Raw genomic sequence first — 23735 nt, 5'->3', positions numbered from 1 at the left:
AGAGGGGACAGAAGAAGCCGGGAAAAAGTAAGATTGAAAGCATGGGCTTTGAGTCATACTACCTGGGCACAAATTCTAGATTTACCATTTACTAATTGTGTGATCCGTAACCTCTGTCTTAATTTCCTCTATAAAATAGGTTGTTTTGAGAACTAAATAACAGACAAAGCATGGAGAAAAGTTCTAGGTTACGTAGTGGGCATTCAACAAAGATAGCTGTTTTGTGTTTCCTTTTTCAGGTCTACGTCTATCCTGGCTTTATAGTGGTCTATTTTTAGTAAAAAAAACATTTGAAAATTAAAAATAAAAATCCAGCTTCTTGAAAAATAAAAATCCATAACTCTTACTTGCATGACAAGAGAGAAACAAGTACAAATAGCTAGAAAATAATGATGAGAAAAACATGGGAGACAAAGGTGACTTAAGAGGAAAGTTCAGTGGTAAACACTTTACCAAGCAGAAAAGGAAAATAAATGCAAAAAGTATTCAGTACTAGAGATTAACTACCTTCTATATTGTTTTTTTAAATAAAAGTAGCAATCAGTTTATTTTTAAATATGTATTTTAATTGGGGAATATTGGGGAACAGTTTTTCCAGGACCCATCAGCGTCAAGTCGTTTTCAATCTAGTTGTACAGGGCACAGCTCATTGACCCATGTGGGAATTGAACAGGCAGCCTTGGCGTTAGGAGCACAGCGCTCCAACCACCTGAGCCACCGGGCCAGGCCCAAGACCGGGTCTTATATTAATTTTTGCTGTAAAAGACACATTAGAGTTCATGGTCCAGCTAGGTTTTATTTTCTGGGAAACACAGTAGCCTTGACCCATCAACTCCACTCCTAAGGCCCTCAAGCACCCCAGAGCAGACCTTTTCAACTGGTGTGCCAGGGATCCCTGGTTGGATAGGGCCTTAAATGGCCACAGTTCTCAGAACCTCATCTTTTATCTTAGTGTAGTGTACAAATATCTACTTACATGAAAAGAGCTGATAAGCAACCTCTTCTAGTATCTTTCTTGGAGTTCTACATTAGAAAGCTAAGTTTCATTGGAGTCAGGTCCTTATTTTATTCTTTGCTGAATCTCCAGCAGTTTGAATGGTACCTGATATATAGTACTTGCTCAATAAATATTAGATGAATGTACAAGTGCATATAAAAATGGTCACTGGAGTATTATAAAAGTGCAAAATCGAGATTAAAATATCCACTTAAATAGAAAAAGGAAGAACCTGTATATTCATATAACAGATTTTTATTCAACAAACAGTTAAAATAACTAGAAATCCACATGTTTCAAAAACTAAGTGAAAACAGCAAATTAAAGATATGTACAATGCAACATAGTTTTATATAAAGTTTATAAACAAGGTTACGTACTAAGTATAAAATTATAGAAATGTTATCAGGAAAAGATTTGCAGCTTTACTGTGATCTATAATTTTTTAATTTCTGAAATAAAAACCTGGAACACAGCAAAATGTTAGGATTTAATAGAACTAAATGTTACTTGTTCTTTTTATTTTTCTGTGTTAAAATCATAACTTTTTAAAAAAGGATTGATAAATAAACCTAAGAATGTGTATGAAAAAACAAAATAAATCAACTAAAGAAATCACTGGTTGGCGTAATCAAAAAAGGTATAGAAGATGAATGAATAAAGTTAGCAAAGGTATAGAGAAGAAATTGAGAGTACTTTCTATAACTCGAAGCAAATAGATTTGAGAGAGAGCCTCGATGAAATGGATGCTCTTTCTAGAAAAAATTACAAATTATAAAAATTGATGAAACACCAAGGAAAAATGGCAGAGAAATATTCCTCCAAAAAGGGGTGGAGGGGGAATCCAGGCCCAGCTATATCTACCACTAAATTCAGATCTTTGAGGAAAAGATTTCCTTGTTATCTAAACTTTTGTAAAGTATAGAGAGTCCTTTCTTTTAGGGTTACTTGAAAAAGAGTCTTATTTTCATAAAGTAGATTAAGAATTCCTATTGTGTTTATCCAGCCCTTGCGTCAACCAAAAACACAGCAGTGTGTTACAGTACGTAGAAAAAGATATACAGATGGCTCAAGCAGATACCCAAACTTATTTTTAAGTGAAAATACAAAATTCCACTGAGATTTAATTGCCACAGAGATTAAAATCCCATTTAGCTAACAGATTGGCAAAAATCAAAACATTTAACACTGCCTTATAAAGATTTGAAGAAACAGGCACTCTCACACTGTGGTGGTGGTACTGTAAATCAGCACAATCCTTGTAGAAAGGGGTTTGCCAATATCTATCAAAAATAAAAATACAAATTTTGACCTAGTGCTCTAATTTAAAATTTTACCTTATAGTAACTCATTAATGTGCAACATGATCTGTGAGGTTATTAAATGCAGCATTATTTATACTAGCAAAAGATTAGAAAGAAAGTGTTTAGCAGTACGGACTGTTCCAATATATTATGGTACATCGATAACAATTAAATCTTACAGTTGTAAGATGGGACAATCTCAAAAAAAAGTGAACAAGGCAAGTTGTGAAGATAAAGTGTTTTTCTTGAGACAAAAATTTAAAATAAAAACTTGTTACAATAGAAACACAAAATTTCAGGTAAATTCAAATTAGCAAGTACTATATGTCTTTCATCTGATGGATAAACTTTTCCACAATTCCATTTAGCCTTTCAGGCTCCATCAGTTTATTTACCAATTCCTGTTCAACAGCCATTAGAGCCAAGCCACTGAACTTCTCTTGTCCCATGGTATGACATAAATATGTTTTAAGACGAGGCAGTATAGAAAATGAATTTTCAACACTTGCTGAAGTAACTGGCCAAGACAACGCAATATCTAATAGCTTTGATATGCAAGGAATATTATTGTGAAGACCATGCTGAATAAACAAATAGCCAAGATTGATGAAGTTGATGTGATCATAATCTATGACAAAGTTGAGCTTTGCATATTGCCGATAAAATCTAAGTTCTGGGATGATGTCTGCATCAAGTTTATAAAATTCTTGGACATGCTTGGCTGTTGCTTCACTTAATGGTTCATTCCATTTAAGTAATAATTCTGAAATTTGCTTCACTTTGCAATAATCAAACTCTGAAAAACATACTTTTAAATTTTGTAATATAGTATCTAATCCTTGGTAATAAATATTAATTTTATATTGTTCTTCTGTTGAGGTAGACAAACACGTACTGCCTGAATTGCCACGGTCTGTTACTTTCTGAATTTTTCTTCTTTTCTGAAAAGAAGGTCTTTCAACTTCAAAACCTTTACAGGTTATTTTTTGACATATTTCTTCTGCTCCATCCCAGATAGTTTTGAAATAGACATCATTTCTTTCAGAGGATAAACATTCCAAAATTGCTTCTATTTTTGAAGACAAGGAAAAAATGTCTATGGTTTCACTTTGAAGCTCTTTGGAAAGAATTCCTATAACACTTAATACTCGATAAAGAAATTTCAGACAAAAAATAAATTCAAATTTGGAAACCAGTGTCAACAAATCACTCAATTCATCAGCCAAACTTGTATTTGAAGAATGGCTTGATACAACTTCCAGTGTTTCAATAATCTCTGGAAGACCCTCAATCACAGATAGTAATGTATGATCGTGGACTGTCCAACATGACTGTGATGTATGTTTCTTGCATGTTTTGTTTTGACTTAGCTTACAAATCTTTTGAAAATTTGCAGATATTTCCCCAGACATATGAAAAGTGTTGAACAAAGAACTGAGAATCTTTAGAGTACTTCGGAGTTCTTTTACTTCTTTACAAAACCTAATTACTGCTAAATCCAAAAATGTGCATAACAATGTATGTATAAAGCTCTTGGCTCTTCCTTCTTGAATTCTGCTGCAATTTTATTAAATTTCACCCTCAAATTAGTGGTACTGTCATAGGCCTGGCCTCGTATTTTATTCAAATCAACTCCAATTTGCTGTAGGTAAGTTATGATAGTCCTGTGTAAGCTGGTCCCAGTCATCTCTTCAACATCTATGAAACCCAAGAATCTTTCTTTAATTAAAATTGCCTTTGATGTTTTCTGTGGGTATCTTACACAAATTGAAAGCTGTGCTTTAGTGACACTATAAGTTGCCTCATCACATATTATAGAAAAAGCTGAGGAGACATTGATCTCATTCACAATATCTTGCAACATTTCAGTCTTTATTATTTCAATAATATCATTTTGAATTTGTGTACTATTATAGAAGTCAACTTGCGAATTCATAAGTCGAAATATTTCTTCTCCTTTATCTTTTGCTCTGATTTCTAACAATTCTAAAAAATTGCCTTTATTCACAGATGAAATAGACTGATCATTTTCTCTTAAGGGTAAACACTGCTTTCCAAGAAATAAAATATTTTCAATTATAAGCTTTAGGTACTTTGTATTTTCTTCAGTCTGTTTTGAATGAACAGATAAATTACCATTGACAGCTTCATCACAAAACTGGTATTCCCTCCAAAATTGCAATGACTTCAAATGCATTTTACTTTTTTCATGCTTTCTGAATTTTTCCAGAGTTTTTTTCCAATTAGCAATTCCTTGGGCTGCAAATGATTCCCTTCCATACCTAGAATTTTTTTGGTAGAACAACTGGCATGAATAACAGAATGTCACATTCTTTCTAACACTGTTTTCTAATTGCTGAAAATTTGAACACCAAGATTTTTTAATACTTTGCGATTTACCTTTAACTTTTTGTACTTTGGATGTAAATTTTGGGCGACACAGTCTGTCACTTATTTTCACAGATTCCATACTGCACGTATCATCTTGGTTTGATACTTGATCTTTCTTTACTTCTATACTGGAGTCAATCGTATGCTGACTGAGTACTGATGAAGATGGGGAAAGACTTGGCTGTTCCACACTTCTATTAGCAACACCACTACTTGACTCACTAGATGAATTCTTAGAAATCTTTAGAAAAGGATAAAATAACATTTGTTTTAACAGTTTTCAAATAGTCAATTAAAATATCAAATACATCTATTCTAGTAACATGATAAAGTGAATGGGCATGTTACAGTATAAGCTCCACTCGGGGGAAACATTACTAATTATTTGTAATTTATTTATTTGCAATCTAGATTCAGCATTAATTGTTCAAAGGGTCACTTGGTATGTAATTGTAATAAAAATAATTCTTACTACTGTGGTGAGAATTGCTAAAGTATTAGGAAAAGTAATAAAGAACCCAGAGGAAAATCTATGACTAATAATACTTCTGCTTAAATATTCTTATTAATAATTTCGAGTCAAACTTGAGATTTGGCAAACTGAATGTAAATACCAGAAAGGGTTTATTGCTCTGCTTTTTTCAGCTGTAGGATCAAAATAGAAGTTAATATGCTCAGATATAGACACATATATATGAACACAAAATATACTTTTAAAAGTTGAAGAGCCAAAAAAATTAATAAAACTTACATCTGCAGTCACATTTGCTGTTACTGAAGAAACTGTACCTATTTTAAAATAAAGCATAAATTTAAGAACTTACGCCATAATCTATAAAACAATAACATAACTATAATTGCTTCTTTCATGTCAGGCAACAAAAACTTAAAGAAATTCATCACGTATGGCAACAGTATATATGTCAAATATCCTCACATCCATTTTTACCTTGTAAGACATTAGAGTTCACGATGGGCAGGGCAACATGAGTATCTGCCAACGACACTATATTGCTTATAATTGGAGTCTGATCTTTCTTTGGAGAAAGCTGCTTCGGAGAAAGGAGTTCTGTTGAAGTATCATGCACCATGGAAACATTTACTGATAAAAATAAAAAGATTTCTTATAAGCAAGGCAGAATTAATCAGAAAGCACTGTTTAATAACATGTTTCAACAGACTGCAAATATCTAATAGCTTTAGGAATTGCTGAGTAAATTCTATTAGGGCTTAGGGGTAGCCAGGTTCTTTAGGATAGCATCAATAACATTAAACCAATCGATTTCCTACCACTACCTTTGCACACAATTTCTCAGTCTTTATACTATTTGCTTGAAATTTCAAGCATATCTTTTCTGTGAAATTACCAATGAAGAACAGAAAAGAGACTCCTATACAATCTCCTAATGGTATAATTTCTAACTCAAGATGCATAAACCTCAACACAAATCAAGCTGGGCTGTTGTCTCAGATTTCTGAGTATTGCAGATTTCTATAGTAAGCCAGTTTGCAAAATGTACAAACTCCAGGGGCATCATTCACTCCACTGTCTATGTAAATAGCACCACTGGTCCTATATGTGGCTCTTTGATGGAAAACATAGTTGGCCCTGGATTACCTGGGCTTTTCTATTGGTGAACTTCATAAACTATTTCCAACTCGCTCTACTTCATGTGAAAAACTTAATAGCTTTTTTTTTTTTTTTTTTTTTAACAAAGCAGGGCTAAGTACAAGATTATCTAATACAACAGTCTTTATAAATAAATACTAAATCTCTGGTTGTGAAGTAGCCTTCCTTTTACACAAAAATACTAGAAAGCATTTCTTTGCAACAAGTTTTGAATGCTTTTGACTTTTAAGTCAGTTTAATTTGGAAATGAATCAAGGTTATAAATTAAAGGAAGTAGTAATATTCAATAATTACTAAACCTCTGATAACTACTACATATTACCTGTAGAAGATTCCATCTTAGCTTTACTGTAAGCAGAAAAACAATTAACAGAGCAGAAAAGCTCTGTCTTCCCCGAGTCATTGGTAATCTCAATCATTTCATCTGAGGGCTTCAATGATTTGCTAAGAGCAGATATAAGTGTTTTGGCTGGTTTCTGTTAGAGATTAAAATAATATTCATGTTCCTGGTATATGACAAGTTATTAACATAAAAACATACCCACTACCACTGCTCTACAAATAATGACAAGCCACATTTTTACATTTTTTTAAAAAACAGAAAAAAAGGTATCATGGATTACAACGATTAACACACAGGAAATTGGTCAATCAATTATTTGTATGATCTTTCAGATACATTAATAGTAATAATATATATGCAAGCAATGAAGAAAGTGGTCATAGAAGTTCACCATCCCAGGCAATCGAAGCCAACTTGATAAACTTAAAAGTCTTACAGATCTTCCCTCAATGCCTATTTGGGCATCAGCTCAGGAAAACCTACTGATGCTGAGGAGGAGCCAGAAACGGGTGCTTAACACGTTACAAGACGCTGTGGGAGTCATTAGACTAACTTCACGTAAACACTGCAAACACTGAATGAAAGCAGCATACAAGAGTAAGAAGTATAGAATATAACATGTTTAGTAAGCAGTAAGTGTGCCAAGGAAAAGGATAGAAACAGGTTCACCACCTATTTCTAGTGAAAGAGAAACAGTCATTCCTGGACTTAAGCAGTTAATACTAAATGGCAATGATGTAATAGAACTGCTTTTTGGGGCAAAAAGTGCAGATAAATGAAAATACACTGAATTTTGTTTTTCTGTGAAAGAACAGGATACTGGGAAAGGAAGAATGACACAAAAAGTGTAACTGAAAATTTATATTTTTATCCTTTATTATAAATTTTTGTCATTCACCAGTACTTAACATTAACCAAAAATAGTGGTATAGTTTATGATTTAATCATATGAGAAAGCTAATACTTAACATACTCTATTAATAAAGACGGTAATGGCCTAAATAATAACAATTATACCAAATCACTTTTGAAAATACAAAGCCACCTCATTTTTAGATTCACAGATTTGAACATTTTCTACTTGATTTCAGTTCACTAACAATTTGGGTTTTCTCCATTACCACACACAATATCTTACATGCTGTGCATGGTTAGTTAGGTCGTGCTTTTTTACTCGTCTCTACAAATCAGCCCTGCCCCATCACATAGGCGGAATAATAGTACTCAACATAGGCTCCTGAAACAGGCCACAGTCTATTTGAGTGTAAGGGATAAAGAAAAAGAAGGAACGACATTTCTTGCATTTGGGAGGCTTCCATGCATTCTACCCTCCCATTTCTGGTCCCAAGACGGGACTCATGGTGTGGGCATTCAGCCAAAGATGTGGCTCACAAATGACCTATTTGAAATGAGGCTTAAGATACCCATCCTCAATTGCTTGTTTTTAAGGAAGAATTTATAGGGATAGCGTCGGGTCTCAAAACATCTAAACAAGCAAGATATGTTACAGTCCCATCTCATGAAATGGGCTTGGACCACTAATTGTGTTCATCTCAGCCCACCAAAGTAGGGCCAGCTTCTCAGTTCTCAGAACCACCCATTCAAGGTTCTCTTATATACTGTAGGGGATTATTTCTCATTGGTTTATTTCCTCCCATAACTGATTCAGAAAAAGCATAACATTCATGATTCGCCTTAACCTCACTTTTGTGGTTAGTCTGACTGACCAGTAGACTATTGTTATTTTCACTATCTTTGTAGTTTACAAACAAGCTTCTATCTGCTTGCCTTTCTTCAAGGTAAGATGATCAGATTTTTAGGAAAATCTCCATAAAGCATTTATCATGAAGTATAAGGAATTGCAAGAAGGAACTGGCAGAAGTCTTACTTCATCTCCTTCATCATCTTACCAACTGAAACTGTTCCCAATGGTACTAAAATCTATTATCTCCATATTTTCCTAAAGGGGAACCATTCACAAGCCAATTAATGGAAGGAACTCAATCATCGACTTTTCATTTGAGTCCTATGCATAAAATTCAAATGGAGTGGTCCTCACTTTAGGCAAGAGATCTTTATTCATACCTGCTTAGATGCCGTAACACTCTTTGAACTGTTTAAATAAAGAGACTGTCCTTCCATCTGAAGTATATGAAACAGACTAGAGCTAGTGTAACAGTAAGTTCCACAGTTCTCACAGCAGTTCATAATGAGGTTGTGAGCAGAGTGAAACTTTGAAAAACAGGCATTACTGCAAAGAGTATGTTTCACGTTCTGGTATTTTACTTCATACTGAATCTAGGATAAAAAATAAAAAAGGTTTAGTAAAAATTCTGATTATTTAAGCAGAATCAGAGTTCCTAAAGGTTGGAAAAAAATTGCAACTTACGAGAGTAGTCTTCTGACACGTGCTGCATTTGGTTAAAAGACTATTAGTATATATGGTAACAAATGGTTTTCTTTTTCCTTCATATGATGAAAGACAAGATTGACTGCAAAAATTTTTGCTAGAGGTAGTGTCTTCCAGTTGGAGACTGATCACATCCTTTAGATTTAAAATGTCTCTAAAAAATAAACACCAAGGGCACCATTAAGCACTATACCACAATGATAATTTCTTTCGTTATAAGCTAAATCATTCTCTCAAACAACCCTCTCCTCTGTTTCATTTACCTGAAGAACTGTGAAATAGTAATATTAGCCTTGAAATAAGAAAACCTGAATTTGGTATCCAGTTCTTTTCATTTATGTTCAGTAACAATGAACAAGTAAGTCATTTATGCTCCCTAAATGTTAACTTCATCTATGCAGCAGGGATTATAAAACATACTTGACAGTGCTGTTTTAAGAATTATCTAACCTGTATTAGTTGGTGCTAGCGATAATAGAATGATCAGAAGTCATATTCATACTTGACCGCCTTTGGAATTTCAAAATCTGGTCTGCAAATCCCTGGGGATTCCCCAGATACTTTCAGGGGGTCCACAGGATCGAAACTATTTTCATATTAAGGTGTTACTTGCCTTTTTCACTGTGTTGACCTTTGAACTGGCAGTGCAAAAGCAATGGTGGGCCCCTGCAATTCCACTCTTTGTTTTAGACCCCAAAGGATTGAAAACAAGTACTCAAAAGAAGAACATGCACATGCATGTTCATAACAGCACTATTCACAACAGCCAAAGGAAGGAAACAGCCCAAATGTTCATCAATGAAAAGATAAATCGTGGTATGTTCATGTAGTGGAATACTGTTCATCTATAAAAAAGAATGAAGTACTGATATACGTGCTACAACATGGATGAACCTTGAAAACATTCTAAGGGAAAAGGGTCAGGCACAAAAGGTCACACGTTGTATGATTCCATTTATATGAAATATCCAGATAAATCCATAGACAGAAAGCAAGTTGGTGGTTGCCAGGGGCTGAGGGGAGAGAATGGGAAATGGGGGGAAAGTGCCTAATGAACAAAGCAATTGACTTTGGCATGACAGAAATGTTCTGGAACTAGACAGAGTGTCCCTAAGTGCTACTGAAACGTTTTTGTTACAGGAATTTCACCTCAATAAACTAGGAGGAAAAATAAGCAATAGTGGGTAAAACTGCCAGAGCCTTAGCACAAATTAAGGCAGTGGCACCAAAAGGTACCAGTATTGTTACTGTTACTGCCATGCATTCCCTGTAAAAAATTACTCACTTTATTAAACTTGATTCTTGAGTACATCACATCTTTTTAACATTCTGTGTGATGCATGGGATAGAGGCATAAACTATTTCCCTTGCACGTCAAAGTATGGTGGTTGTCTCAAGGAAAACTTCATATGGGAATGTTAAGAGTTACAACCTGAGTTATCTACCATTCTCATGAAACACAGTTACTTTAAAGAACAAGTATCAGACAAACTATTATCCAGAAGTGGATACCTGGCAGATATTTTCTCAAAAATGAATAAAGCAAGACTATTACTTCAAGAAAAACAACTGTCAGTATCACTGCCACTGATAAAAGTTGAGCTTTCATTGACAGAATTTTGGAAAACTTGTATCTGCCACCACCAGCTTAATCACTTCCCAACACTTGAAGACTTTCCTAATGAGATCAGTGACTTTTAAAAACAAATGTGGTTTTTGAATTATTGCATAATGAAATATGTCAACATTTGGAAGATCTGCTTAACTCAGTGAACCAGTATTTCCCAAAGATTGCAAGTAACAAAAATCATTTATGGGTAAAAGGACCAAAGTACAAATATACCAAAGTACACCAATGAATTTTAATACATTAATAACAATACAAAAACTTCACTGATACGGTTTCAGATTCCACATTACAACTAACCTTTAAAAAACTACCCTTTGTTTTCTGATGTATCAAAGATGAATATCCACAATTAACTGAAAGGCTAGCAGAACACACCTCCCTTTTCCAATCACATATTTATAAGGCCAGATTTTCCTTAGATGTCAACCAAAACAATATTTTGCAACAAACTGAATGCAGACGCAGATATGAAAACCCAGCCAGACATTAAAGTGTTTTGCAAAATGGATAAAACAATGTTCACTGAATTTTTCTTAAAATTTCTCTTCTCACTAAATATATATGGCTATTTTTCATAAAAATATTTGTCAACATGCACCAAGATACGTATGTTAAATGCGTTAATGATTAAATAAATTTTCTCAGTTTTAATTTCTAACACAGTATATACTGGTAGACATAACCTACCTAAAACGAAAGCTCTATGGGTCTTTAATCATTTTTAAGAGTGTGAAACAGAAAATTTAAGAACTGTTGCTATAACAAATACCAAGATACCTGGCTACCTAGGACCCTCAGAACACCAATCTTTCAGGATAAGCTTTTCAGATGCAATACTCCTAAAATTAACATTATTTTAACACTTCAATATTTACAAATTTTTTTAGTGTATGATTTCCCCACCCTCTTAAACAGGTGGTACCAAAAACAACAGGCTCATTTCATTACCAAATCATCAATCATTTTACTGGTTTAAAATACAGCTGTAAATGCCGTATCTGAATTGTGCTATTCTTGTACTTCATTTGACAAAAATTCTTCTAGGATTCACTGTGTGCCAGGCAGTGTTTAGGCCTTGGGGATATAAAGATGACTGTAATCTAGTCCCTGTTGTTGAGAGGCTCGTAGTCTAACCTGGGCAATATCAATTCTTTAAAAATATTACTTTTATGATCAATGCTTTGGGAGTTAAAAGCACTATCAAAACACACACCATAGAACAAGTAATCTGGGTGAGTGGCAGGTAGTAAGAGGAGAGGAAGAATGTGAGAATAGACAAGAGGTAAAGATATTTGAGGCCGGCCTGTAGGATACAAAATTAGCCAGATGGGAAGGGAGGCAGAAAAACTGCATTGACAGAAGCATGGAAATGGAAACGCTTACTGATTTATACTGCTAGTAGCATACTAGGTTGCTGGTTTCTAATTTACTAAATAAATAAAAAATCAGAAAGTGAATTTTGTTCAAAGTGCCTAAAATTAGCTTTAAAAGACTCTGAGCATAGGTCTGAGAACTTTCCTCTAAATGTTATAGCATTAGTGCATGGGCCTGTTTTGAACTCGACTGGTTGCTCTCAGGATCTCTGGTTGGTTCCAACTGGGATACTGAGTGCAGAAATGACACTTCTTAAATATACTGCTCTCAAAAAAATCTTTAACATGATTTAAAATATCATTTTCAAAGATAGTTTTCATTTGGTTCATGAAATAGAATAAAAACTTCATCAACTCAAAAACATTTTAAATCATGCTATAAAAGAAACCTCAATAGTAACTGATAATTAGCTAAAAATCTTGGGAACTACATATTAATACAAGAGGATAATGAATGTGGAATAAAAAAAAGTTCTATCAAATATATGGTGATGGAAGGAGAACTGACTCTGGGTGGTGAACACACAATGGGATTTATAGATGATGTAATACAGAATTGTACACCTGAAATCTATGTAATTTTACTAACAATTGTCACCCCAATAAATTAAAAAAAAAAAAAGTTCTAAAAAAAGCACAGGTTCCTCTGAACAATGGATGGCCTCTCCTAGCCTAGGCATTACTCTACCACCTTTCCACCAACCTATCAATAGTGTTTTGTATCAAAAAATTTTTTTATTCCAAAGGAAGTAAAACTTGTTTCACATTTTTGCTCAGATTTGATTTCTTTGCCTCTGAGAACAACTTACACACTAAATCCTTCCTGCTTCAGCCTTTTCAATCTATCTGGGAGATCTTCTAAAGATGTATAATGGGTAAACTGCAAACATAGCAACTTGATACCTTAAACTTCTCAGGGCCTCCGTTTCCTCAAAACCCAAAGAAAATGTTTGCACTGGATAATCTCTAAGGTCCCTTCCAGTTTTATGATTCTGCAGAAGGAAGCAGACTGAAGAGAGTGTCATACAGCCCATAGCAAAAAGAAAAAAGACAAAGTATAGTATTAAAGGGTTGAAAACTCCCAAGAGAAAGGTAAGGAAAGTTCCAGGGAATAAGACTTGAAACAACAAATAACACCTGAAGCAGCAGCCAAATGAGGAACTGAAGCAACCAATAAAGAGGGTTTGTGAGTTTGTTAAGAGAGTAATAGTGATACCTAACATTTAAGAGTTATTATATTACACGCCAGTATTATCTGGATCACTTAATTATTTAATGTCCATATTTCCTATGTACATTTAACAAAACAGATGGGAATACTAAGAAAGAAGTTCTCAGTGCTTTCCAAACTTCATGTACAGTAGTCTCCCCTTATCCAAGGTTTGGCTTTCCAGTTTCATTACCTGAGGTCATAGAATCATCACAAGGATGAGTGCAGGTACAGTAAGATATTTTGAGAGAAACTATATTCACTTTACTTTTATTACAGTATGTTTTAATTATTGTATTTGTTATTGTTGTTAATCTTTTACTGTACCTAATTTATCAATTAAACTTTATCATAGGTCTGTACGTATAAGAAAAAAACATAAGTGTATACTGAGTTTGGTACTATCCATGGTTTCAGGCATCCACTGGGGGTCTTGGAATATATCCCCCATGGATAAGGGAGGACTACTGTATATGAATCACCTGGGGATAAATGCAGTTACTATTCAACAGATTTGGGTGAGACCTGAAATTCTGCATTTCTAACAAGGTCCCCGATGATGCTAAAACAGCTACTCAAGGATCACACTTTGAGTAGCAAAATGTAATTCTAAATGGCAATCCAACTCCAAAACAAGACATTATTTTAAAGGAATTTATTATATTTAAAGTAAAATTGGTGGCCTATCTGCTTTCTTGTTCTGAACTAGATATTTAAAACTTAGCATTATCATTTAATGAATACTAACAAACCAGGATTATATTACGATAAGCCTCTCCTTTATACTCATACATCTCAGGGTAGAACTCAAAGTCCTGAACATTTTTCACTAATTTATTATGAAATTACCATTACTTCCTTTCTCTGCATCTACATAGCTATACATAGGAATATGTAAAGAAGTTAGCATCAAAGACCACAACAATAGCTCACAGAAATCTTAGTAAGATTACATCCATCCATCCATGTTTACCAATGGCTATTCAATTTTTCAAAAGAATAACTTCATTTACAACTACAAAAGAAACAATTTTATCCCTTGGAAGATCCAAAGTAACTGTATGATTAATTTTTCAGTAGGCTGTTCTTACACAGTTAAATGATAAAACGGGCATACAACCTCACTTACACAGAATTTCAAATGAAAAGAATAGGAAAATAAGTTTTGGAAGTCACACTATTTAAAGTCGAAGAGAAACAGAACTCCTCACATTCTAATTTTTGCAAATCTCTCAATAAACACCACCACCACCACCCTATTTCTAAAGACTATTAGAGGCACTGAAAGCAGAAGCAGCTTCTTTTCACTAAAGCAAGGTGATACTTCTTCAGAAAAAATGAAAATGTATAAAACTACAGCCAAGACTCTGATCAAGAGCTATGTAGGGAAGTAAAAGGAGGCATGATTTAGAATTATATACTTTGAGCAGTTTGAACAAGTTCTCTTAGGCAGAGCCGGTGCACTGGCAGAGGAGATGTACTCAGTGATGCACGGCGTGGAGCAGAACAGCTGCGTAGACCCTTTCCTCTGGTAAGCAGTTTGCCCCTTCTGGAGGGTTTTTTTACAACCAGCACAGGAAACCTGAACAGCTGTGGCTGGAACTGAAGGAAGCATTTTATTCATGCCAGATGATGTCAGAGAAATCAGAATGCCTGTTGTCAACTGTGAAGCTATAAACACAAAACAGGAAGGACAAAAATTAGTATTTATATAAAATTAAGCATACTTTCATTTTATTTTAGAAGTTACTTCTGGACTTCAAACTCAAAACAAACAATGCATTCTAAAACAGTAGAATAACTTGGCCAACATACTGATCAGAATAAATATGATTAACTTAAATAATCCTATTACCACTGTCTGAAAACGTAGTGTTTATTTTCATTTCATTCTCCTGAGTTTTGGAATGTTGGGCTTGACAATACTCCTAAAAAAAAGTTGAAAATAATGAATACAATGTGTTTTAAACAAGTCATTTGACAGAATAGTAAATGATAAATTATGCTCAAGTCTATTCAGTGAATTGTATAACTGAATTGAACCATGGTACATAGGTAAGCATTCCCCTTTTAATGACCTTTGGCTGAAAACAGCAACCAGTTACTACATTATTTCTATCATACCTAAATGTGACTTCAGAAATTTTTGTTAACACAGCCCCTTATTAGCTACTTCAAATAGAGAGTAGACATATTCAATAATGACACCTATTTCTCCCTCTTTGTTCTAATCTCTAACAGCTAATTGTTTTCATAAAGTCCTAAACACAAGAATTGTTAGATTGGGCTAAATTTACAAAGCAGGACTTTTTTCAGAGCAGCAGGCAATCTATCTAAACTTGACCGATGTTTTTGAATGTCTATGTGTGAAAAGGCAACAGATATTTCCTAGATGGACAACATTCCAGTGTCACCAACTCAATGGTATTCATATCATTACTTGACACTGATTTACTTTAGGCTATTTCTAAACAGAACATGAGAAATAAATTAAAACTAAATTTACTTTTTATTTCATTAGAAATTTCAGCTAGATCATATGCAAACATTCTAAGGAAATTTGGTTCTACAGAACACTCACAGCTTGAATCAATTTATTGGTTCTTTAGCATGTAATATTGAAAAAAGTTTAAGAATAAAAACATGAAACTAATTTGGATTAAAAAATTATAAAGAAAACAATTCTAAGAATTTAAATGTATTAATTCTACTACTTAATAGAGGCAGTAGCATAAAAATGTATTAGTTATTTGTATTGTTTCAAGTTAAAACAAAGAAAAAACGTGCTAACCTTTGCCAGAACCATGATATCCTAACCAATCCTTTTATCAATCCAAAAACCCAATTCCAAACAGTTCATGCTGTCAAGTCACATTTTTGCAAATACTTGTCATGGCACTTAACCTTATATTCTTTGATCAACTGTTTTGGGGAAGATAGGATTTAAAATTTTCAACCGACAAACCAGCATCTGTATAACTAAAATTTATACGTAAACGCCGCTCTAGAGAAAAGAAAATAAGGAAAAGTATTATTTACCTGGGTATTGTCGGGTTCTGTCTTAATTTCATCTAATGGCAGCAGCTGTGGTGCCACTGCCTTGTCAGGTTCACCCTCTATTGGTGATTCCTTCATCTGAGAATCTGACACAAAGGAATCCTCCAGTTCCAAACCAATAGGTTTCTTTTTGGGGAATAGTTTCCTCCAGATTCCTATAATAAAATAGTAATTGATGAAGAGTCTTATTTTAAAATTAGTCCATTTGAATATGGCAATTTTCTGGAAGCACAAAAGGGTCTGTAGATAGCTAGGCCTCAAGGTTCTCGGAGTACCAATACTGACTTTCTTCCCTTCATCCACTGTTCCCCAATAGAGCTTTGCTTTACACTTCATCTGGTAGATACCCCTCTATGTCCTCTATGTTTTCACCTGGGACGAGTCGCCACTTCTATTCTCCCAGGTCCGATTCCAGCATAAAATCATTAAACCCACGAGTATGTATGTATGTATGTATTTTTAAACCTTTATTTAGTTTAAGTCTGTTTTTCCAGGACTCATCAGCTCCAAGTAGTATTTCAATCTAGTTGTGGAGGGCGCAGCTCACAGTGGCCCATGTGGGGATCCAACAGGCGACCTTGTTGTTAAGAGCACCGTGCTCTAACCAACTGCACTAACAGGCCACCGCCACAAGTTTATTTTTAACTTATCAAAGTCTTACAAATGTAAAGCCTTCCATCTGAGGTTAATCCAGTCAACTGTACGTCCACACTACCTCTCCTCACCACTGCCCTCCTATAGAACCAGTCATCATCTGCATCTTCAACTCTTCTTCCGTCCTGACAGGTTCCTCTCAGGTAAGCATTTAAGTACATTCAAGGATCCAATTTCTAAAGCTATTATTGCCCTCTCTCTGACTATGCTTTCCCTCCTCCTTGAAATTCTCTCCTGCCTTGAGTCCTATGACTCCAAGACCTATTTCTACTCCTACCTCTTTGCCAGTCTTCTTTTCGAACATTTATTTCACTGCTTCTAAACTATTTGTGTTCCTCCAACGCACAATTCCCCATGTGGACAAAAAGAAAGTTTCTATTGAAAGTCACCTCACAGGGTGATAATGATCATAAATTCCTAACTGGGTAGGTCAGGGTGAGGGGTCTCGCCCCAGGCATATACCTTTTTAGTAAAAGGTTTATCTTTGCCGTAAGTCCTGTCCACAGTTTCTGTGCATCTAGGTTAACACACCTCTGAAATACTCCCTTTCAGAGCCCTCCTTCTAAGACGTAACCATCCTCAAGAGAACAGTATCCTGTAATCCAATCCTCACCTTGCTTTCTCCTACCTTCATGTAATCTTATGTCCCCTCCTTAATTTCAAATGCATAAAACTGAAAAACTGTTCTTCTCTGGAGCATATGAGACTTGCTCCCTGGCATTTGTCTGTCAGTGTGGCTCAAATAAACTTATAAAAATTCTCTACAGGTTTGGATGGTTTTTACGTTAACACCCAGGATTGTTCTCACGTGCTCTACGGGTACAACCTGGGGTTCAACTAACACCTATATATTCCTCTACATTCCTGAGCTCCAGCCCATATACCTAATTACCTATTAAATACCTCCACTTGAGTGTTCCATAGGTTCCTCAAATTCAAGAAATTTAAAATTATATTCTTATATTACCCCCATAAACCTGCTTTACACATGTTCTCTTTCTTGGTAAATAGCACTACCACATAAACCCAATTTCCCAAACCAGAAATCTATGGGTAGTACTAAATTCCTGTCTCCCAAAGTCCCCACATCTAACCACCAAATTGGATCAAATATACCTTCTAAATACATATGTCTTGAATCTATTTTCTCATCACAGCTCATGCCTGCAACACTCTCCCCCAACCAATGTATTCCTTTTTGGTAAAAAGATAGCTAAAATGTAAAAACCACAATATAAAAAATTATTGCACATTCAGGCTTAAAAAAGAATTCCATTTTATAACTTTTGAGGAATCCCAGGGGTTTCTGATTGCTTAGCCCCAAGGTCTTTTTCAAGGAAAACCGGTTCCTTGTGTTCTTTTTCCTTAACTGAGGTCTCCTCTCCAATTTTCTGGCAGCTGCCACCTCTGATTCTAAATCCTTGGGCCCTCTTTCCTGTCCTGCCCCCCCAGCTTAGCTGCACAGTACAAGCCTCCTGGATTCCCCTTCCTTGATCACCAAGACAAAGATACTCTTTTTAAAAAAGGAATTTTGGGGGGAGGAGGGTGAGAGATGAGGGTAAGGGGGATCAAATATATGGTGATGGAAGGAGAACTGACTCTGGGTGGTGAACACACAAAGGGATTTATAGATGATGTAATACAGAATGGTACACCTGAAATCTATGTAATTTTACTAACAATTGTCACCCCAATAAACTTTAAAAAAAAAAAAAGGAATTTTACAACTCACGATGATGGAGGGCAGGGGATAACTAAAACATGGATAAGTTAAGGTTCTTACAGGAGTAATTCTATGGTTTTATTCCAAGTTAGTACATGAAAGACCCAAGAAATTTTGCCATTATTTTTTATTTCTGAGGTTGAAAGTCCACCACCCTGATCTTTAACTCAGCTTTTACTGAAAGCCCCTACAAATAAGGCCTGATTGTGAAGTGCAATAAAAGTTCATATGGTCTCTGTCCAGCCCATTTGAGTATTATTAGGTTGCTGCAAAAGTAATTGCTGGTTTTTGCAATTATTTTTAACCCTTTAAACCGTAATTACTTTTGCCCCAACCTAATACATACAACCAGCAAAGCAAAAGTCACTGGAAATTTACTAGATTGTCATTAAGTAGATTTCCTTCACCTGAAATAAAAATGCTATGCAAGCCCAAACATCAATTAAAAATAAAGCATCTCTGAGCTTTGGCATCTTGGAATCCCTTCAAAAGTGTCAGTCATCACACAAATAGGCAGATAATAGCCAAAACAATCTAAAAAAAAAAAAAAAGAAGTTGAAGGACTTACTAGAAAGCTACAATAATTAAGATAGTGTAGTATGGATACAAGCAAACATAAAATGACTAATGAAGAGTCTAGAAGCAGGTATACTCCAACCTCTTTTTTTTTTTTTTTTTGCATTACAGATGCTTCATTATCCTTTACACTTTGCAAAGATAAAACTATTCAGTTGAGTCCTGCAAGTTTTTAACTGGCTTGATAGGAAGGTTGGAGGCAGAAGATGAAATGATTTTCAAACTAAACTAAAATGTCCATGTTTAGCTCTATAGGCAATGGGGAGCTACCATTTACAAAGTTACAGAGATTATTAATATGTCCCCACACTCATAATGCTCTGCCTAGCACAGTATGATAATTGCAATAATGTAAGTATATACAAGGTACTAAGTAGAAATGAGGAAAGAGAAGATGGTTCAAGTCTTTTAGAAGGTGAATTTGAGATAGGTTCTAAAGAAGGTTTCTATGAAGCAATAATGGAGACTATTTCAGGTATAGGGATAGCATGTACAAAAGCACAAGTATATGGGAAACATAAGGAGTGGAGTTATTGTTGAAGATAAAATGCAAGAGTGGTAGTGGAAGGAAATGAAGTTGGGAAAGCAGACAGGTATTGTATCAAGAAGATCTTTAGACACAAAAAACCTTGAAATTAATCTTGTGTATCAATAGCTTTTGGGATTCAGCAAACATTTCATTCACATCTCATTTTTAAATAAAAATTTACTTTAAAAAACTGATAAAATCACCAGATACACTGAAGGTGTTACATACCAAATGTTAAGTATTTTGGAGATGTCCAAAGCACTAATTTGTGCTAGATTAGCACAGACTTTCAGAAAATAGCTTTTTTGCGATCTGGGTGAAAATAGTTAAATTCCTTGTAGCTAGGTTATTGACGAGGCAGGTTACAGCTTTGGACCTACTATGCTTTTTCACTCATAGAAAACCCTAAAAGCAAATTCACTCAAATGCAAGGGCATCTACTCCACTAATGGTCTTGCCTCAACCTAGGAGTTAAAAGGGCAGTGTTAAATTCTGCTACTGTCAGGGATAAATGTATTACAGTTCTTGTTATAATTTTAAGGGTTTCTTGTCTTATAAATTTGTGATGAACAATACATGTTATTATCAGAGGTTGCCGGTGGTTCAACTCTTAAGAGAAAATTCACTTATCTAATTTCCAGCTTTTGAATCAGTTTAATTGAAAAGTAGAACGAGACTAAAAAAGTTAACCGTCTGCAAACACTAGTCCAAGCAAACCAAGACACTCTCAATCTTGTCCACTACAGCAAAATACTGAAATAAAGTGATAAAGATTGCACCTTCGTCTAATCCCATTTCAAGTCCGCATTCATCGAGTTTAACTTTCATTGTAATTATTTATCTTTTTTAGCTGAGATCCTGTGTATAATTCAATTTGCAAAAAGAGCTCCAGGTTTTCAAGCTTAAAGAAATCACTAGTTAATGAAGGAGAAGCCACAAATGTGACCAGATGAATATTTTAGAAACGGAGGCCTCGGAGAGACCAAAGGCTGAAAGGCCAGTTACGACGCAGGAGCAGTAGGCGGCGAGAAACACTGGAATTTGGGGGCAATGGCCCCCCGACTCTCTGCCGACAAGGTTAAAGGAGACCACAAACACAATGAGGGGCCTGTCCCGGAATTCCCGAACGCCAGAAGGCGGAATCCGCACGCAGGCCCGGTTTCTAAAAACCCTGCCCAACACGCTTCATCTCCCTCCCACACGCGAAACTCTCCGCCCATCCGTAAGGCACGAATAAAGACCGACACCAGAGCGGCTCAGGGAAGCTTACCAATTTCTCTCCCGGACGCCCGCCACGCGAGGATTCTCACAGGAACTTGGACGCAAAAGGACGCGCGAGCCCCGCCCCTTTCCCGCAGTGCTCTGCGGCCGAGCATGCGCAGCGCAGCCACCCTCTTAAGGCCCCTTTTGTAGTTGGAAAGGGCGACTTTGGAATGAGGGAGGAGGTGGGTGACGGGACTGGGGAGAGCCCTTACGGCCTCCTAGGCTCTTAAATCTTAAAGTCATATCTAGATGGCAGCCACATTTGGACCCTTGAAGGCTGAGGCAGCGTCGATTGACTCAGAGCTCAGGCAGGGCAATTGGATATCCTGGATTCGAGAGAGGTCTCTATTGGCAACTTCTGTCAATCCCAATTCCTTCATCTTAAAATGGGGATAATTATAATGGCTACCTCATAGGCTTGTGAAGATTAGAAAGGCCATGCTAGTTAAGTGCCAGGTACAGAGTAAATTCCCAATAAAAGGAATTATTCACAGAGATGGTGAGGGGGTTCCCGCTTCTTCCATTTTGGGGAGCTCTTAGTATATTACAATTAGCATAATCCCAAAATAGTGTGGCAAAAATCATGGTAGGTTTTAAATGCTATTTAACAAGTTTTAACACTTTCAACACCTAAAAAAATGTATGGGATCAAATAAATGTGCTGGGCCGCCTGGTGGCTCAGGCGGTGCCCCTCACTCCAAAGGCTGCCCGTTGGCTTCCCACATGGGCCAGTGGGCTCTGAACCACAAGGTCGCCGGTTCAACTCCCACATCCGATGGTGGGCTGCACCCCCTGCAACTAGCAATAGCAACTGGACCTGGAGCTGAGCTGCGCCCTGCGCCCTTCACAACTAGGACTGAAAGAACAACTTGAAGCTGAACGGCACCCTCCACAATTAAGATTGAAAGGACAACAACTTGACTTGGGAAAAGGTGCTGAAAGTACACACTGTTCTCCAATAAAATCCTGTTCCCCTTCTCCAATAAAATCTTTAAAAAAAAAAAAAGTGCTATTCTTAAAGTCATAATAGGATTATAAAAGATACATAAAGTTGAATGATTAATTTATTGCAATCCTGTCTTTGACCATACTTCTTAAGATACTATGAAAAGTCTAACTATGAGGCTCCTTGTGAATGTGATGTCTAGGCGCCTGCTGACCCTGCTGTTTTGGTCCCTAAATATCCTCTATAGTTAACCTCAAATTCAGACCCTTTGGTGATGTTGAATACAGTAAGTCTTCGTGTAACATCATCCATAGGTTCTGACTTTAAGGGAAACAAAGTATAACGAAACCAATTTTACCACAGGCTAATTGATACAGACAAGTTAAGTTCCTAGGGCATCCTTATAATGAGTAACACTGAAACAATGTTATTGGAGGATCTGCTGTACTAGACTGGTAACTGAAGTTTATTTCTCCAACAGTTATTCTTACCTTCCTAATATAGTATATAGAAATTAGGTATATCATTTTATATCTGTTATCTGTTCCCTTTGTTCCCTTGCCTTCTTTTGGCTAATTTGAACACTTTTTAGTATTCCATTTTAATTTTTGTTTATGACCATATCTCTTTGTATGTTATATTTAGTGGTTACTCTAGGATTACAATAAACATAAGTAACTTTTCATAGTCCACTTAGAATCAATATTTGACCTCCAAGTGAAATGTAGAAATTTTACCCCATATAAGTCCCTTTATCTTCTCCCTACCCTTTATGTTACAGTTGTCTTATGTATTAGAATTGTAAATCCCGTCAATGTTAAAACTATCAAGGATTTTTAAAACTCAAGAGGAGAAGAGTGGTATATTATGTTTACTGAGATATTTACCATTTCTTTTATTGATGTTCCAGGTTTCCTTCAGGTACCATTCATTTCTCTTCTATCAGAAGAACTTCCCTTTAGCAATTCTTTTAGAGCAGGTCTGTTAGCAACAAATTATTTTGGTTTTTCTCCTCTAACGATGTCTTTATTTTACCTCCATGCCTGAAGGATATTTTTACTGGATATAGACATGTATTTCCTGATGATTTAGAGGGGAAAATAATCTCAACAAGGTGCTGAGTCTGTTAAATGACCATCACTCACTTAATTAAAATACCTGGGAGATGGAGTACTCAGATTCCAGTCTAGGTTCCAAATTGGCCTTCAGAAGTGGTCTCTGTACATAACAATTATTCTTCCCTTCTTACCCAACAGCAGCAACCAGAGCAATTTCTCTGAAATATAAATCTGATCAAGTAACTTGCTGATCAAAGGCCTTTTATGTCTTCCCTCTACGCTTCCCACTTTGTAATCTGGTTTATAATGCTTAACATGATGTGGCCTCATCTACTTCCAGCCTCCAAATTGGAGATGATGGTGTCCTGAACCAAATCAGAAGATGATGGTATACTGAACCTGGAGAGTGGAAGTGGGGGTGGAGAAAAATGAGCTGATTAAAGAGATGTTTAAGAGAAGAATCACTGTAGATGAATGTGGGTGATGAAGGAGTTAAGTATGACGATCAGAAAACCTGGTGGATAGTGGTATCATTCCATGAGATAGGTAACACAGAAGGAGAGCAGTTGAGGGGGTGTGGAACTCAGGCAAATAATGGGTTCAATTTTAGATATGTTGAGTCTGAGATGCTGTGGAATACC

General features: G+C 35.7%; 1 protein-coding gene across 1 annotated transcript; it reads right to left on the bottom strand.

Moving 5' to 3' along the window:
- Positions 1-2038: 2038 nt before the first annotated feature.
- ZMYM1 (zinc finger MYM-type containing 1) lies at positions 2039-21881 on the bottom strand. The gene is given in 11 exon segments (XM_033114672.1): positions 2039-3802; positions 3805-4933; positions 5444-5481; positions 5642-5794; positions 6645-6798; positions 8751-8963; positions 9055-9229; positions 14710-14959; positions 15144-15216; positions 16328-16500; positions 21098-21881. Coding segments are annotated over 11 exon segments (3645 nt in total). The 5' UTR covers positions 21204-21881; the 3' UTR covers positions 2039-2621.
- Positions 21882-23735: the final 1854 nt, after the last annotated feature.

This window comes from Rhinolophus ferrumequinum, chromosome 9 (assembly GCF_004115265.2).
Source record: "Rhinolophus ferrumequinum isolate MPI-CBG mRhiFer1 chromosome 9, mRhiFer1_v1.p, whole genome shotgun sequence".
Taxonomy (NCBI): domain Eukaryota; kingdom Metazoa; phylum Chordata; class Mammalia; order Chiroptera; family Rhinolophidae; genus Rhinolophus; species Rhinolophus ferrumequinum.
Note: the sequence above shows the minus strand (reverse complement) of the source record. Positions and strands in the feature narration are given on the sequence as shown.